Here is a 16,400-nt window from a genome sequence, read left to right on the forward strand (position 1 = left end):
CATCTGCTCCCCCCCCTGCCACACCCTGCCGTGTGATCTCATTTGCTCCAGCTGCTTGGGGCCTTGGCCTCAGCTGGAAACCTGGATTCCGGCAGGGGGGAGGAGGTAAGAGAAGAGCCAAAGGAAAGGAACTCCTCCAATGACCACTCGGCCCAAGACACCAGTGTCTTTATCCTTGGGCATTCCCAGTGGGCCAGCCAGCCTGAACCAGGTCTCCTGGGAAGCTGTGAAAATGGAAAAACTCAAGTTTGTACTCCCAGCGCCCACAGAAACTGTCTTCAGTGTCTCCATGGATGGTCAGAGCCAAAGGACACTGCCATCTTGTGGCCAAGGACCCTAGATACCATGAGGGCAAGGAGAGTCCCTGTGCCCCCAAGGGACCACAAAGGCAGAAATGGCCGAGACTTGTTTTAGTACTCTCATAATGGGACCCAAATTATGCTAGCACACAGTTCAGAGTTGGCAAAGTCTTACGGAAGGCCCCTGAGGTACAGATATGGTGCGTTGTGCAGGTGAGGAAACTGCCTCTGGGAGAGATGAGGTGACTGGTCCAAGGTCACAGGTGGCCAAAGGCAGTGCTGGTCCCCAGTCACTGCCCAGTAGATGGTCAAAGCAGTGATTCTCAATGTGTGGTCCCCAAGACCTTTCAGAAGGAACACGAGGTCAAAACTATTCACACAAGATGCCTTTTTCTCTTTTTCTTACAATCATGCAGTGAAGTTTCCAGAATCTAAATGCTGTGCAATGACCTTATCTCACCTGATGGCTAATGGGATATATGCTTGTGTATTCTTGTGTTTCAAAAATTCCTGTTTTAATTTATAATACGGCATAACCCACATAACCATAAGGTCTTTGAGATACTCAGTAATTTTTAAGAGTGTAAAATGGTGCTGGGATGAAACAGTTTGAGAGCTGCTGGCTTAAAGAAATATTTTAAAAAAATAAGTAGAGCTGTACAAACTAAAACATTCCCTTTGTCTTGATATAATTGCATCAACTCTGTAAGGCACTAACTTTTAGGCTGACTGGAATTCTAACTGCCATTTCTACAGATCTTTGATTAATTAAATACACACAAAAAATGTACGTGAATAGAGAATGTTCACTGAGTGATTACTAACTGACAAGCACTATCTAAGCGACTTACATGAGTCCCCTCATTTAATCCCCACAACCACCATTTGCAGGAGATGCTGTTACCACATTTTATGCCTGCGGACACCAAGAGGTTACGTGGCCCAGCTGGGAGGTGTGGAGCTTGGACTCTATCCCAGGCACTCTGCCTTTGCTGCCTCTTCCCGTTATTCTAACTGCCATACAATTTTACCTCCCTTAAATGCGATTCACTTGACAGACAAAAGTTTTTCACAATACGGAGTCTAAGAAAGTAGTGAAAAGAAAAAGGATCACCCACCTGACCAACACCTTCACTTATAGATGAGGAAAAGTGAGGCCCAGAGAGGGGAAGTGACTTGCAAAAGCTCACACAGCAAAGACTCAGAATCCATCGGACCTCTTTTGCCCAGTTGGGAGCTCTTAGAACTCCAACCCAAGCAAGCACTGCAGTTATCTCCTTCAGAGCAACATGGGAGCAGCACAGCACAGCACATAAGCAAGTGACATCAAGACCAGGCAAGAGACAATATCTCCAGCAAAATCGACTTGACTTTATTGCAAGGAAGCTACAGAGGAGCAGGGCAAGTGAGGGTCTCCGCAGGAACTACCATCGCTGAGCAGGATTGTCAGGTTCTAGATCTGTCTGGAAGGCAGGAGCTGGCTCAGCATCCTGGAAGAGAGGAGAAGTGAGGTGGAACACAGGCGCCATCTGCTGGGCACATGGAGACATTACAAAAGCAGTAAAGGTTCACTAAGAGGCAGTTGTACGGGGTGAGGTGGGAAACCCAGGTGCTGGAGCAGGACTAGAACCCCATGTCCAGCCCTGCACGCTGCTTCTACCAAGACTGCCTCTTGGCAGTCTTGACCAGAACCCATTGATCTTGCTAAGCCGATCACCGCCGAGGCCCTCTACTGGGGAACTCCCAGGGCTGCTGGGGCACCTTCCCTGTCCTGTTTCAACTTATACCAGGAGGGCAACAAAAAAAAATCACAAGCAAACAAATCTGCCGATGCCGAGAGCCAGACGATCAAGGAAACTTCAGAACCAATAAACATTCTATCTCTGGTTCCTGAACCTGGCTTCAAATCAGTCATTCGGCAGCCTCTTAAAACAGACTCAGAGACAGATGCTGCCTGGTGTGTGGGGTAAAAGCTTACCTGATCAGTGATTCTTACCCAGTGCCGTGCATATGAATCTCCAGGAGCCTTTTCATACTACACATGGTTACTGACAGATGTGCAGATGAAATTATATGATGCCTGAATTTGCTGTGAATATGGGGGTGGAGAGAGCGGGCCATGGATGAATGATGGCAATGACTTGATAATCGTTGGATCTGGGTGATGGGTATGTGGAGATTCATTTTACTACCCTACTTGCATAGGTTCGACACTTCCTATAATAAAAAAGCTAAAATTAATTAATTAAAACTACTATGGGGCTTCCCTGGTGGCGCAGTGGTTGAGAGTCTGCCTGCTAATGCAGGGGACGCGGGTTCGAGCCCTGGTCTGGGAAGATCCCACATGCCACGGAGCAGCTGGGCCCGTGAGCCACAATTGCTGAGCCTGCGCGTCTGGAGCCTGTGCCCCGCGACGGGAGGGGCCGCGATAGAGAAAGGCCCGCGCACCGCGATGAAGAGCGGTCCCCGCACCGCGATGAAGAGTGGCCCCCGCTTGCCGCAACTGGAGAAAGCCCTCGCACGAACCGAAGACCCAACACAGCCAAAAATAAATAAATAAATAAATAAATAAATAAGAAAATCCTTTAAAAAAAAAAAAAAAAAAAAAAAACTACTATGAGAACTATCCAGCCATAGAAAGGAATGAAGTACTGATACATGCTAAGCCTGGGTGAATCCTGAAAACATTATGCTAAGTGAAAGAAGCCAGACACAAAAGGTCACATAACGTATGATTCCTTTTATATGAAATATCCAGAATAGGTGAGTCCAGGGGGCAGAAAGCGGATTAGTGGTTGCCAGGGGATGGAGAGAGGAGGCAGTGGGGACAGCCTAAATGGGTACAGGGAGTTTTTCTAGGGTGATGAAAAGTTTTGAAACTGGAGAGAGGTGGTGGATGTACAACATTGTGAATACACTAAAGGCCAATGAATGGTACACTTTAAAATGGTTAATTGCATGTTACGTGAATTTCATCTCAATAAAAAAAAAAAGAGCCTACTATGAGAAAAACACACATTAAGCTACACATGGTTTACAACAGGCAGGTATTGCTTTTTTAGTCAAACAAAATTCACATGCTCACGTCGGGAGTTTCCAATTCAAAGTGTCTACACTGGGGCTCCCCAACGTGTGTAGCCAGCTGAGGAAGTTTTTTTCTCTTCCCTCCCTCCATCCCTCCTTGTCACAGAGACTTTTATAAACACAGTCTTACACGGAGGCCCAATATAAAACAGGGCTACTTGGGATACATGGAGGGGCCTAGGGTCCCACCCACCAACCCTCCCCCCAAAACCCTGGGGATGCAGGAACCACGTGATGAACACTGGTATGGTGGAAACATTACCCTCCCTTTAAGGATCATCCTTCCTATTCAGAGGGATTTCACAGTAACCTCCACAAGGCAGGAAAGCAGGGTAGAGGTTATAGCCCCATTTTACAGGAGGGAGGACTAAGTCTCAGGAATGAAAGAGAAGTGTCCAAAGTCAGAGTGTGAAATGAGGGCAGAGCTAAAAACTAGACTCCTAGAATACTGATTATTCATCCTGGGCTCATTCCTGAACATGGTTCATCCATGGGCAGAAAGGGGATGACGAAGACAGACACATCTGACAGCTCATGATTTGCACGTGATGTCACCAGATACACAGGACACTGCCACGGCTCAGATTCCAATGCACACCTTTAGGAAGGAGGCTGCAGCTGAAGGTCACTGCCATGGCCCACCAGTCAGTTGTAGTTGGATGCCTGATTCTCAGCCTGCCCCTGGCACTCACCTGTGTGGGGCTTTGGTCAAGTCACTTCCCCTTTCCAGGCCTCATTTTTCTTAATTACAGTAAGAGCACTGACCGACATCAGGGATGTGGCGATTGTTGTAATACACGCATGGAAGGCACTACAGGGGCAGTGACTGCTAGGAGGGCTGTGGTGTGAAGGATTCTGAGACTGTGGCTAGGCACGGAGGGCAGGAATGCTGGATGGATGACTAAAGTCTGCCCTGGTTCCACAGTGAAGGGTGCTGGCACAGTGCCACTAACCTCCTTTCTGGATTATGTAAAATCAAAGGGAACATCCAGCTTAAACACGCTGCTGTTTTTTGTTTGTTTGTGTTGTGTTTTTCATCTTTAACAGCTTTATTGGGGGTGTAACTGACATGCTATACGTAGACATATTTTAAGTGCACAATGTGATCATCTGTAACTTATCAATTGAATACACCCACATACCCTCACCACACTCAAGATAATGAACATTTCCAACCCCAAAGTCTCCTCCTGCCTCTCCTTGCCACCCCACATCATCAAGCAATCACGGATCTGCTTTGGTCGCTATAGGTTCGTTTGCATTTTTTAGAACTTTATATAAATGAAATCATACAGTATGTGAGATTCATTGAAGTTGTTGCATGGACAACAGTATTCAATCGTATGGCTATACCACAATTTGTTTATCTATTCACCTAGTGATGGACGTTGGGTTGTTTCCAGCTTTTGGCTATTACCAGTAAAGCTGCTCTCAATATTTACAAGTCTTCATATGGACAGTGCTTTCCATTCCTCTTGGGTAAATACCTGGCACAGGAATGGCTGGGTCATATGGTAGGTTTTAAGAAACTACCAGATTGACCACAGTATTGTTTTTGCACCAGTCTGGGCAGAGGGCATGCTCAGGAAGCTGACAACAGTTCCAAGTGGGGACAGAGGCCAAGGTGAACTAACTCACCTGGTCAGTGCACAGGACCACAAGGCTCAGGGCGTAGGTGTCACCTCTGATGGGACCGTTGAGTTATCAAAGCAAAAGACACACTGCTCAGGGCCATATGCTTAAACTTAAACCCTGCTGATCATGAAACGTACCCCGAAGTCATAGAGGGGACCCTGGGAGACATCACGTAGTGCTCTGTCTACTCACAGGGGGCTAGAAGGAGTCCCTGAGCTTGTGATTTGCATTCGGTAGAGACATATTTTGTTGCAGTGTCGGGGCCTCACCCACCTGCCCACTTTGGTCCATCCTGCAGGCTGGGGGCCCAGGCCCTCGCTACTTGGGGCCGAGGTAGGAAACGGCCTTTCCTGTTTTCCCCAGGGTCTCCAGCAGAGTGTCCACGCTGTGCTCAGAGTCGACACAGACCTTCTTGTTGGGCAGGTCAATGTCAAATTGAACTCCTGCAAGAAGCGGGGTGAGGGGGGACAGAGACGTTCCCAGTCAGGCTCCTGAATTATTGACCACCACCCTTCCCCTCTCCTCTAGACCCAGGGTCGGCACACTTCTCCTGAAAAGGGCCAGAGAGCACATGTTTTAGGAACTGTGGGCTGCATAGTCTTCTGTATATTGTTTTTACAACCCTGTAAAAATGTAAAAACCATTGTCAGCTGTGCCAAAACAGGCTGTGGGCTGGATTGGGCCCAGGGGCTGTAGTTTGCCCATCCCTGCTCTAGATGGGGGCTTTAAAATTTTTTTTTTCTTAGTTGCAAAAGTAATACAGACACACTTTTTTTTTTTTTTTTTGGCCGTGTCACGCGGCATGTGGGATCTTAATTTCCCTACCAGGGATTGAACCCGTGCCCCCCTGCAGTGGAAGCACGGAGTCTTAACCACTGGACTGCCAGGGAAGTCCCCAGATACACCATTTAAAAAGAAAAAAGGCAAGCATTTCTGAATAAAATTTGAAACTGTAAGGCCCCTACTATTTCCTACCTCTAAGGATCACTGAACAATAGGGCCCCTATCCAGTGTTTCTCCCTGATGGACAAATGAAAAGTAATTCCCCAAAGTGGCATCATACTCTGTAAACAGGTCTTGCTATATGTCACTTTCCAATGTCCAGGATATCTTGCCATCTCAGTGCATACAGACTTACTTCATTCTTTTTTAACAGCTACACCATATCCCATAGTGTGGATGTACCATCCATCTACTCAGTCCCCCTCTGAAGGACACTGAGGTTGCCTCCAATCTCTCACTATGATCACAACAATGTAAACATACTTGAACGTATCTTATAAAACTTGTGAAAATATTTCTATACCATGAATTCATAGAATGGAAATTGTGGGGCAACAGACTGGCACACTTTATTTTTTTCATTAGCATTTCATGATGTATTTCGTTGAACATTAAGACTCCTATGCACAGGGACCCATAAGTCCTGACAACTGCTTTCTAGAATCCGAACCACTCTGATAAAATAAGCCCTGGTGTGTTTAAAATTCAGATTGTTGGGCCCCATTCCAACATTTTGATTATGACCAGAATGGTTTGGTCTGAGACGAGGAAGCCAGGTGGCAGAACCTTAGATTGAGGAAGTAAGTTCCAAAGAACCACTTCTACCCCATCACTGACCCATCTTTCCAACGTGACTCAGCAAAATCTTGTAAAGATCATGAGCTTTCCCCCCTTGAGTCCCATGGAACAGTTAAGAGCACATTCTCCCACTCATTTATAAATTCAGAGCATACAATGGCAATAGGCCTTTCAACGATATGTCCATTATCAACAGGTAGCATTCTCACTTTCACAGTGAGAAGCCTCAAATTAGGTAACCAGCCGAGGCCTTATTCTAAGTGTTGGTGCTATCTCTTCCATACTTTGAGGGGAGCTGGCAAAGGAGCCCAGGTCTTCATTCCCTAACTCCTAGAACCCGTTAGGTGGGTTTCGGTACAGGTAGGGAGGTAGAAGTGCCAAAGAACCTACACTCAGACCAGACGAGGAAAGCACTTGTTATCCTCTAACGCAGCGGTCCCCAACCTTTTTGGCACCAGGGACCAGTTTTATGCAAGACAATTTTTCGGCCGCGGGGAGGGTGATGGGGGCGGGATGGCTCAGGCAGTAACGCAAGCAAGAGATGGGGAGCGGCAGATGAAGCTTCGCTCACTCGCCCGCCGCTCACCTTCTGCTCTGTGGGCTGGGGTGGGGAGGGGGTGGTGTCAGGGACCCCTGATTTAATGAATCTCCCACCATGTGGCTTCAAGCTACCAGGACACAAGCCCCACCCACTTCCTTAAGCTCCTCAACTCTTCTGCTGAAGAATTTGGCCTTCATGATGACAGGCTGCTTTGGGAGCTTCCCCTTCCCCAGAACTCTGCAGTAACCCCATCGCACCACATCAGTGACAGGAGCAGCTCCAGTCTTGTTCTTGGCAGCATTTGCCCGTGTCTGCTCACTGACCAAGGTCCACAATTTATCAAGGTTGATGGTTGGGCAGAAACTCTAGTTCCTCTTTAAGGGGTAACGCCTCATACCAACTTTCCCAAAGTATCCTGGGTGATATTTGTCAAAGTTGATCCTGTGGTGATGCATGCCACCAGCATTACCGCGGCCTCCCGGGTGCTTCCAGTGTTGGCTGATGCAGCCGTGGCCGTGGCTCAGGTGGCCCCTAAGTTTCCACGTCTTCCTTAGTCCGGATGGCATGTCGGCGGCCGAGATGAAAGAGGAAGGCCTCTGCAAAGTCTTGCGGGCTACTGAGCACAGGGGCCTAGCACACTTTAAATGTTCATAGATTTTGCAAAACTGCCCTCCTAAAGGGCTGTGCCCATTTGAAGCCCCTCGGTGGCATAGGGGAATAGGTACAAATGGGTCTTCTTGAAACAACAGAGGGAGAATCCCAGGCCTGGCTTTACCACTGACTGGCTAGGTCCTGCCCATCACAGGCCTCAGGTTCCTTATCGGTACATGAAGGAGTTGGGGTCAGCCAGCCCCTGTGGGCTCTCCAGTTCAAGTATGCCACTGGTCTGCGATTCCTCAGGCCCAGCACTGCTCATCTGTGGCCCCGACTAACTCAGAAAACCCTTCTGACCCTTCTTAAGAGGCCACCACAAGTGGGGATAGTAGTGAAAGAGGGAGAGATACCTGCCCAAGCTCAAAGGCAGATCCCCAGGCACCAGTGAAGGGGTCTGAAAAAGCACACGGCATTGGATTTAGTCTTAACCTCTGACTCTGTACCTAATGGATACCAGGGAGAGGGCAATGTATCCTGGCTGCACTCCGGGTTTTGTCTTTTGGTTCAGAAGTGTCTCCCTCCTCTTTGGAGCAAATATTCTGGTGGCATCATAGAGCTGGAAGACACTCTGGCATCATCTGACCCAGTGGATTTCAAGCTGTGTTTCTGGCAGCGCAGGTCCCTGGACAGATGTTCTGGAGCCAGCAAGAGCGAAAGCAGGCCCTCCCTCACTTCATGCAGAGCTGGTGCTTGTATAGAGGGGCTTGTGAGCAGAGTTACACTGTTAAAGCATCCACAGCAAAGCTGAGAGGCTGACTTTCCCATACTGTAGCTGGGGAAAGCCAGGTCCCGGGAGAGGAGGCCAAGGTCACATGGCAAGTCAGCAGCCAGGTTCTTTTCACTGTTTCAGATTCTTTTACAGTTCAGATTCCAGTTTACAGTCTAGAAACCAGCCATGGACTCACTGTGGGACACTGGGCAAGTCACTTCCCCTCCTGGGGCCTGGTGTCAACATCCCCATTCCACAGACGGAAAGTACAGCTCAGAGGACGGTGTTAAGTGCTAACGAGATGACATCCACATGAAAGCCCTTTAACTGGGTGTTACTATTATCCAGGGTTTAAAGACTGCCCCAGCACTACCAGAACTCTGATCACAGCTCTGTCATTACTTCATGGAGCCCCAGGACCAGACCCCAGCCCTCTCTGGGCCTCAGTTTCCCCAGATGAGAATTGAGGGGACTGGAGGAGATTAATGGTTTTCTAAATACACCCAAAAGAGGTGCTTTAGGAGTTCTGCACAGGACTGATCCAAAGTTTATTTCTTAAAATGTTACAGCTTCTAAAAATCTTAATAGAAAATGACACTCAAATGTGTCACATAACAAAAGTTATCACACTGGAGATGAATGTGATTACCAACATACTAAGTAGTACTGCCAGGGCTCCACGTGGCCAAATCCCAGCTCTGCTACTACTGGCTGTGTGATCCCAACAGGTTACTTAACCTCTCTGAACTTCAGTTCCCTCCTGCTTGAAATGGAGATAGTCAAAGAAGCTACCTGAAATGGTCAGGGTGTGGGGCTTCCCTGGTGGTGCAGTGGTTAAGAATCCGTCTGCCAATGTAGGGGACACGCGTTCGAGCCCTGGTCCGGGAAGATCCCACATGCCGCGGAGCAACTAAGCCCGTGCGCCACAACTACTGAGCCTGCGCTCTAGAGTCCACGAGCCACAACTACTGAGCCCGCGTGCCACAACTACTGAAGCCTGAGTGCCTAGAGCCCATGCTCTGCAACAAGAGAAGCCACTGCAATGAGAAGCCCATGCACCGCAACGAAGAGTAGCCCCCGCTCACCACAACTAGAGAAAGCCCGCGCGCAGCAACGAAGACCCAACGCAGCCAAAAATAAATAAATAAATAAAAGAAATTAAAAAAAAAAAAAAAAAGAAATGGTCAGGGTGAGGATTAAATGATGTGATCCATGGAAGCCACGAAGCAGAGTACTGGACATATGCTAAGTACTCAATACGTTTTGGTGTTACTGTTATCAGCTTAAACTCAAGCTTCTCCTGCTCCATGCCTACATGCATTTAATATTAAGTGTAACAGTCTCCCCACCCCCATCCGAGGGCCCCGCACTCACCTCCCAGCTTGTTGAGGACCCGAGTGACTGCATTAGAGCAGCCTTCACAGGTCATGTCCACGGAGAACTCGTGCTTCTGAAACAAAGGGGACCATAAGCCAAGTCCTGCAGAGGGGCCCCAGCGGCCCCATGCCCCACTAGCATGCAGACCCACTTGGGGGCCAAGACACAGGGCAGAGAGAAAGGCAAGATCCGGCTTTCATCAGACTCCCCAGTAGCCTGTTTCTGAGCCCTACTCCCTTAAACTGTACAGTAACTAAGGGTTTCTATATCTCACAGGTGGTTGTGTTAAAGGAGAGAATCCCTCGAAACCCTTTAGCAGCGTCTGGGACACGCGAGAAGAATCACCTGGGAAGGTAGTTTAAGATGTTGGTCTCTAGTCTCACCTTCAAAATCCTGATTCTTCAGCTATGGGGTTGTCTCAGGATCACTAATAACTCTAATGTGGGTGGGCCCCATGCTCTGAGCAGTGCTGATCTGGTGGTCTTAATTATGCATTAAAAGATCACTCTCTGCATTAGACTCACCTGGCAGCTTACAAAAACTATAGGTTCCAAGGGGAGAAAGCGGGAGGTGGCGAGCGTGGGATGAATTGGGAGATTGGGATTGACATATGTACACTAATATGTATAAAATGGATAACCAATAAGAACCTGCTGTATAAAAACAAACAAACAAACAAAAACTATAGGTTCTGGTCAGCAAGCCAGAGGGCTGAGGCATCTATTATGGTCAATAAGCTTCCTTGGTGACTCTGAAATACGGAGACCACTGCTGCCATCCAAGTGCTTCAGAGGCAGCACCTGAATCCTGGGAAGGGAGAGGATTTGCCTGGGCTCCCAGTGAGCTGAAGCTGGGCCAGTAAGGGAACCCAGGCTCCTGGACTCTCCATGAGGGCTCAACATCCTACAGTCTCCAGGATATCTAACAAACCAAGGGCCTGAAGGCAAGCTCCCAGAAGATGAGGCTTTGTTCAGTTCACTGCTGCATCCCCAATACTTGGAACAGTGAGTGCCTGGCACAGAGTAAGGGCTTAACACATTCTGTTGAGTGAACAGATGATTGACACAGCTGGTTGAACAACCCTGGGTCCTTCCTTTGCTTTCAAACAAAGGTTACTTATACCAATACTTCCTTTATTTTAAATCTCTGGAAATGAGACCTGGCTTCAGATCCCAGCTCTGGCACTTAGTAGCTGTGTGGCCATGAGTAAGTTACTTAACTCCTTTGTGCCTTGGTTTCTATATCTGCAAAATGGGGATGAAAGTCCCTCTCCAGGCTGGTGAATGGGATGAACACAAGATTTTAAGTGTGGTAGCCAGCATGCAAGATGGCCCAGTGATCTCTGCCTCCTGGTATTTATGCCCTTGAGTAGTCCTATCCCACAATGTCTCAGGGTTGGCCTGTGTGTCCAGTAGAATATGGCTGAAGTGACGTTAGGTGGCCTTGGAGGGTAACGCATAAAAGACATTGTGGTTTCTGCCTTACTCTCTCTGGGATCCTTCACTCTGGAGCAAGCTGGCTGCCATGTCCTAAGGACCCTCTGGCAACCCTACGGAGAGGTGCATGTGGTGAGGAGCTGAGCCCTCCGGCCAGCAGCCGCGTGAGGGAGCCAGCTTGGAAGCAGATCCTCCTTCAGAGGACCACAGCCCCGGACAACATCGTCACTGCAGCTTCCATGAGAGACCCTGAGCCAGAAATACCAGCTAAGCTGCTTCCAGATTCCTGACTCTCAGAAACTATAAGTTAATAAATATTTGTTGTCTCGAACCACTAAGTTTTGGGGGTAATTACTCAGAAGCAATAGTTAATTCATATGTTAGGTAAAGAGATCGGAGCCTAGTAGTAGGTTCCACTGGGCTAAAAAGTTGGCTATCGGGGGAATTCCCTGGTGGTCCAGTGGTTAGGACTCTGTGCCCTCACTGCTGAGAGCCCAGGCTCAATCCCTGGCCGGGGAACTAAGGGGAACTAAAATGCCACAAGCCGCTCGGCGCGGCGAAAAAAATTTTTGAAAAAGTTAGCTATCGGATTATTAGTATTACTTTGTATCACTTCCGTTTTTTCTGTCCCTTTAAAAAACTATGGCTACATTTTCCATGGAGCTTTTCAAATCTATTATCTCAATTGGAACTCTGGGCACAGCACTGTATCTTGCTGGAAGACCTCAGGCAAAATCCCTGCCCTTAGGGGCCCCAGTCCCCTTATCTATACCAAAAGGGCATTAGCCAATTCAGTTTCCTCAGCCTCAGTGCACAGAAGAATCACAGGGGTACTTGGTGACTGGGCAGCTCTGCAGGCAGCTGCCTCAGTGAGCTCTGTAGCTCTGGGTGGGCCCTGTGACTCTCCATTTTTAACCCACTGAGGAGAAACAGAGGGGTAAAACCACACACCTGAGAAACATCGGTCTAAATGGCTTCTCAGGCGCTTTCCAAGTCTCAAACCACCTTTGCGTCTGGCTTATCATCATGCTCTACAGGGGAAACTGAGGCCAAGAGTTAAGCAGTTTCGTTTTTCGGTGCTGAATTACATAACCATCATTACAAAGATCATGACACAACCAGGAGACCACTATTTTATCGAGGCCAAATCTGCAAAACCTGCCTTAAAGAGAAGGGTTAGTCTTTCTTTTTTTCTAAACACCTCTAATCCCTTCAGCTCGTTTTGTGACTATTCGACAACCACCACAGCAAATTCTGGAAATAAGGATTTCTAGTGAGGATTCCATAATCTTGTCTTTAATGGGTGGTTCTCAGAACAATGGTACCAGCATCACCCAGGAGCTTGCCAGACTGCAGACTCTCAGGTCCCACCCCAGGCCTCCTGAATCAGAATCCTTTTTTTTCTTTTTTTTTTCCAGAATCCTCATTTTTAACAAGACACCCAGCGCATTCCTGCCCACATTATAGTTTGAGATGCTGCTCTAGCACACAAACTGGCAAACTACAGCTTGCCTGCCACCTGGTTTTATAAAGTTTTACTGGAACACAGCTAAGCTCATTCATTTACTTGCACACTAGAATGGCAGAGTTGAGGAGTTATAACAGACAACATGGTTCATGGAGCCTTAGGTATTCACTATCTCGCCCTTTAAGAAAAAGTTTGCTGACTCCTGCTCTAGAATAACTGGTAATCAAGATTCATCAGTGGTTGGTACCTGTACACCCATCCAAAGCTTTAATGGGTTTGTAAGACCAACATAAAACCCAAATCTATTGAGTGCCCACTATATGAAATGCTCTTTATATAGTATCTCAGTCCTTACCCAGCCTGGAAAGGGAGCTAGTCACCGTACTATACTTAGGAGAAAACTTGAGGTTCCAGGGGTTAACTAAGCCACCCACAGTCCTGTGGTGGGTATGCGCTGAGGCTGGGATGTGAACCCAGGCTTTCCTGGCTCCAGGGACACCTTGCTGGTTCTGGACCAGCAAATGGGGCTGCCACCCCCCACAATGATGACTCTTAGCAGGAGACCTGAGATGGGGACACCTTGTGAAGGAGCCCAAGTTTTTGCTGCCCGAGGACCTGAAGTCAACACATCTCTAAAGCTTTCTGTTGTTGGCTACAGAGAGCGGGTCTCCTTCCATCCTGCACGGTACAGAGGTCAGAAGCCAGCAGACGGCTTCCGTTGGGCAATCATTACAATTCAGTCCTCTCCTCCTCCACCTCTGAGTTGCAAAAGTAAATGTGGGGTCGTGGAAAGTCTCCTTCCTGCGCAGAGTAATCCTGTCTTCACAGAGAATCCCAAGGCCGGCCCCACCACCGAATGCTCAACTTTGCACAGTCCCAACCCCTCAGAGCCTCTGCTCTGTCCCCTACAAAACGGGTCCTGTAACGTCGAGGAAAAAGCCCAGTCATCTGTGCAGTGCTTTAACAGAATCTCAGAACTGGAAGGGTGGGAATGGAACGGGGTCATACTATCCAGAGACGAAATGCTTTCTCAAATATCCGGAGCATTCAGTTTTTGAACACCCTGATGGTTGGGAATTTACTATTATTAGAGTGCCTACTATGTGCCAGGCACTGTCCCTGCCTGTCCTTGTTTAATCATCACAACAACACCATGAGGTAGGCATTATTATTATCCCTTCTTGACAGATGAGGTTAGGTCACTCACTCAGAGTGACACAGCTAGTGAATAGCAGGGCCTAGACCTACCCAAGCCTAAACTTTTAGCCACTGTGGTCCTTGTTAACATAGGGTTGAAACCTGCCTGCCTATAGTTCTACCGATTTGTCCTAGGTCTACACAAGACCTACCATTTCTTCGGGACTATGTCAGTGGCTGAGCTACATATTTTACTGGCATTTTTCCAGTTACTACTAATGACAGCCCTGTGAGGTCAGTTTTTACCCCCATTTTTCACTGAGGAAATCAAGGCACAAAGAGTTAAAACAGCTTGCCTGAGGTCACGCAGCTGGCAAGGGGTGTGGGGTAGGGCACAGATTTTTCAAAGAGGTTTCTGAGATTTCAAGTGTTTTGTTCGAGAAGCCTCTCAGGTGACACATTAATCCCTTTCCAGTTTTGGTGTGAGTCTCCTTCAGCTGTTCATCTCGTGGTATACGGCCAAGTGCCCTCTTCATTCGGATCATCCACTCTGGTGGGTCTTTTGTTCGTCAAAATTCCCAGAAGTGAACATAGAATAGAGCCATCCTCAAGCTGGCCTTTCCCTTACTGCCATCCCCCACAAAAGGCCGGTAGCCTCGGCCATCCCAGTCCCAGAGTGATTAATGCTGTTCTCTGACATTGCCACAGGCAGATTTGCTCAACTGGGAGGGCTGATTCTGTCAGGTTCTTTGTCCATACTTTGTGTTGTCTGAGGATTTGTCTCAAGGCACCTGGCAAGACCCAAGGGAAATGACACCTGAGATGTTTGTGGCCTGCCCCAGGGGGCCTCTGGCTCACCTGTCAGCTGCCCAAAGCTAGGCTGCTAAGACACAGGGCATCTGTGGGACACCTCTGGGTACCCACTTGGTGCAAGGCCAGAAAACCAGGCACCCTGGGGGAAAGTGCTAAACACCACGACTCCAGCCAGTAGCCCCGGGATGCAACTGGAATCAGAGCTTCCTCCCAAGCCGGTATGACTACTTTCGTTGGACATGTATCATGTGGTGAGGTCAGGAGAGACTGGGCCCCTGAAGATAAGGGGCTTAATCCTGGCTGCACCCATCTCCCAACACCACCTTGAATAAATTACTGGGATTTTAATGTTTGTTTGTTTGTTTTTATCTGCAAAAGGCCTTAATCTTTTACCTACAAAATGAGGCCATGAGTCTTATCATGTATATTGGATGATAAGACTGAGTGAGCGGCTCATCCCACCCCAGACTCTGCCACTGAGCAACTGGCGACTTTGGGCAGGTCCCTGAACCTCTCTGGAGCTCACAGGTTCAGGTTCATAAAGTGACCCGTAGGAAAGGTTAAAAGCACTGTCTCCATTCAGTGTGGCCCAGCGCTGACCTGAAACTCAGACACAGTGGGCAGAGGAAGGGAAGATAAACACGGATCTCTGAACTCCTGCCCTGTCCGGGAGGTAACAGTCACCCCAAGCCCCTCTCTCAGGCCAGCTCCGCAGGAGGGGGCATCCACGTGGGAGATGCAGGGACTAGCCATCCCAGTTCCGGATCGCCACCGACTCCCTGTGTGACCTCCAGCGACTCTCTGCCCCTCGCTGGGTCTCAGTTTCCCCTTCTTTGCAGGGAAGCTTTAGGCTTGTAATCGCTTGGAGGCCTTGCAGCTTCGATGTTCTGAAGCCTGACTGCCAGATAAAACTCCCTTGGGATCCGATTTTCGGGAGGGTCGCAGAAGCTGGAGGCTGGGTGGGGAGGGGTGAGAAGAGGGGCGACAGCTCCAGCCACGGCCTGAGCCCTTCAAGAGGGACCTCTGGCCAAAAGGCGGTGCAGCCGAGGCGCAAACCGGAGGCCGCGGGTCTGCGCGGGGCGGGGACGGCGCGACAACTTACCGGCATGACTGAGGAGCTGGCTGCAGGGACGGCGGCGGCGGCGCTGCTTCCCCCGCCTCTGAGCGCGGACGCCGGTGCGCTTCCGGGTGTGCACGCGGGCGGGGCCGCCCTCTGGCCCCGGCCCCGCCCACTCCGGTCCCGCGGGGTGGCAGCTGCCTGAAGACCGTAGGCCTCCCCGCCTCCTTCCGGCCGGGACGGGGCCACTGGAGCCCCGCCACGACTACTCCAGGCGGTGGGCGGGATATTAGGCGAGCCTGCCTCGCTTGTTAGCCATTTTTAGAACTCCTGCTCCGCGTCAGCCTTGTATTAGGGGGCTGGGAATACTGCCTCCCCCCACCCCGCTGTGAACAGGACAAACTCCACCCCCACCCCCCATCCCTCCCTCCCTAGAGGGACAATCTCAGTTACTCCCTCAGTCAGTATTTGTTGAGTGCCAACCATGGGCCAGGCACTGTGCTAGGCATCCAAGATGCAGTAGGGGAAAAGACACAGCCTAGCAGGGAGCCAGAGAAGCAGGCGATGATAATGCAAGATAATGCAAGTGTTAAAGGAACTGTGTCTTTG

General features: G+C 49.1%; 1 protein-coding gene and 1 pseudogene across 3 annotated transcripts; both read right to left on the bottom strand.

The window, feature by feature from the left end:
* Positions 1–1,650: 1,650 nt before the first annotated feature.
* On the bottom strand, positions 1,651–15,983 carry ATOX1 (antioxidant 1 copper chaperone). 3 transcript variants are annotated; one of them, XM_057539742.1, is made up of 4 exons: positions 15,837–15,983; positions 9,878–9,950; positions 5,292–5,461; positions 1,651–1,789 (listed from the first exon to the last, which is right to left on the bottom strand). In XM_057539742.1, the coding sequence occupies exons 1-3, from the start codon at positions 15,840–15,842 to the stop codon at positions 5,337–5,339; spliced, it is 204 nt and encodes a 67-aa protein (XP_057395725.1). In that variant the 5' UTR covers positions 15,843–15,983; the 3' UTR covers positions 1,651–1,789; positions 5,292–5,336. The 3 variants fall into 3 exon arrangements, with proteins under 3 accessions (XP_057395725.1, XP_057395723.1, XP_057395724.1); XM_057539740.1 differs by having other exon boundaries at positions 9,878–9,953; positions 15,837–15,976; XM_057539741.1 differs by lacking the exon at positions 1,651–1,789 and adding an exon at positions 1,831–2,516 and having other exon boundaries at positions 9,878–9,953; positions 15,837–15,977.
* Positions 5,469–9,867, bottom strand: LOC103007909 (60S ribosomal protein L27a-like; annotated as a pseudogene).
* Positions 15,984–16,400: the final 417 nt, after the last annotated feature.

This window comes from Balaenoptera acutorostrata, chromosome 2 (genome assembly GCF_949987535.1).
Source record: "Balaenoptera acutorostrata chromosome 2, mBalAcu1.1, whole genome shotgun sequence".
NCBI lineage: Eukaryota > Metazoa > Chordata > Mammalia > Artiodactyla > Balaenopteridae > Balaenoptera > Balaenoptera acutorostrata.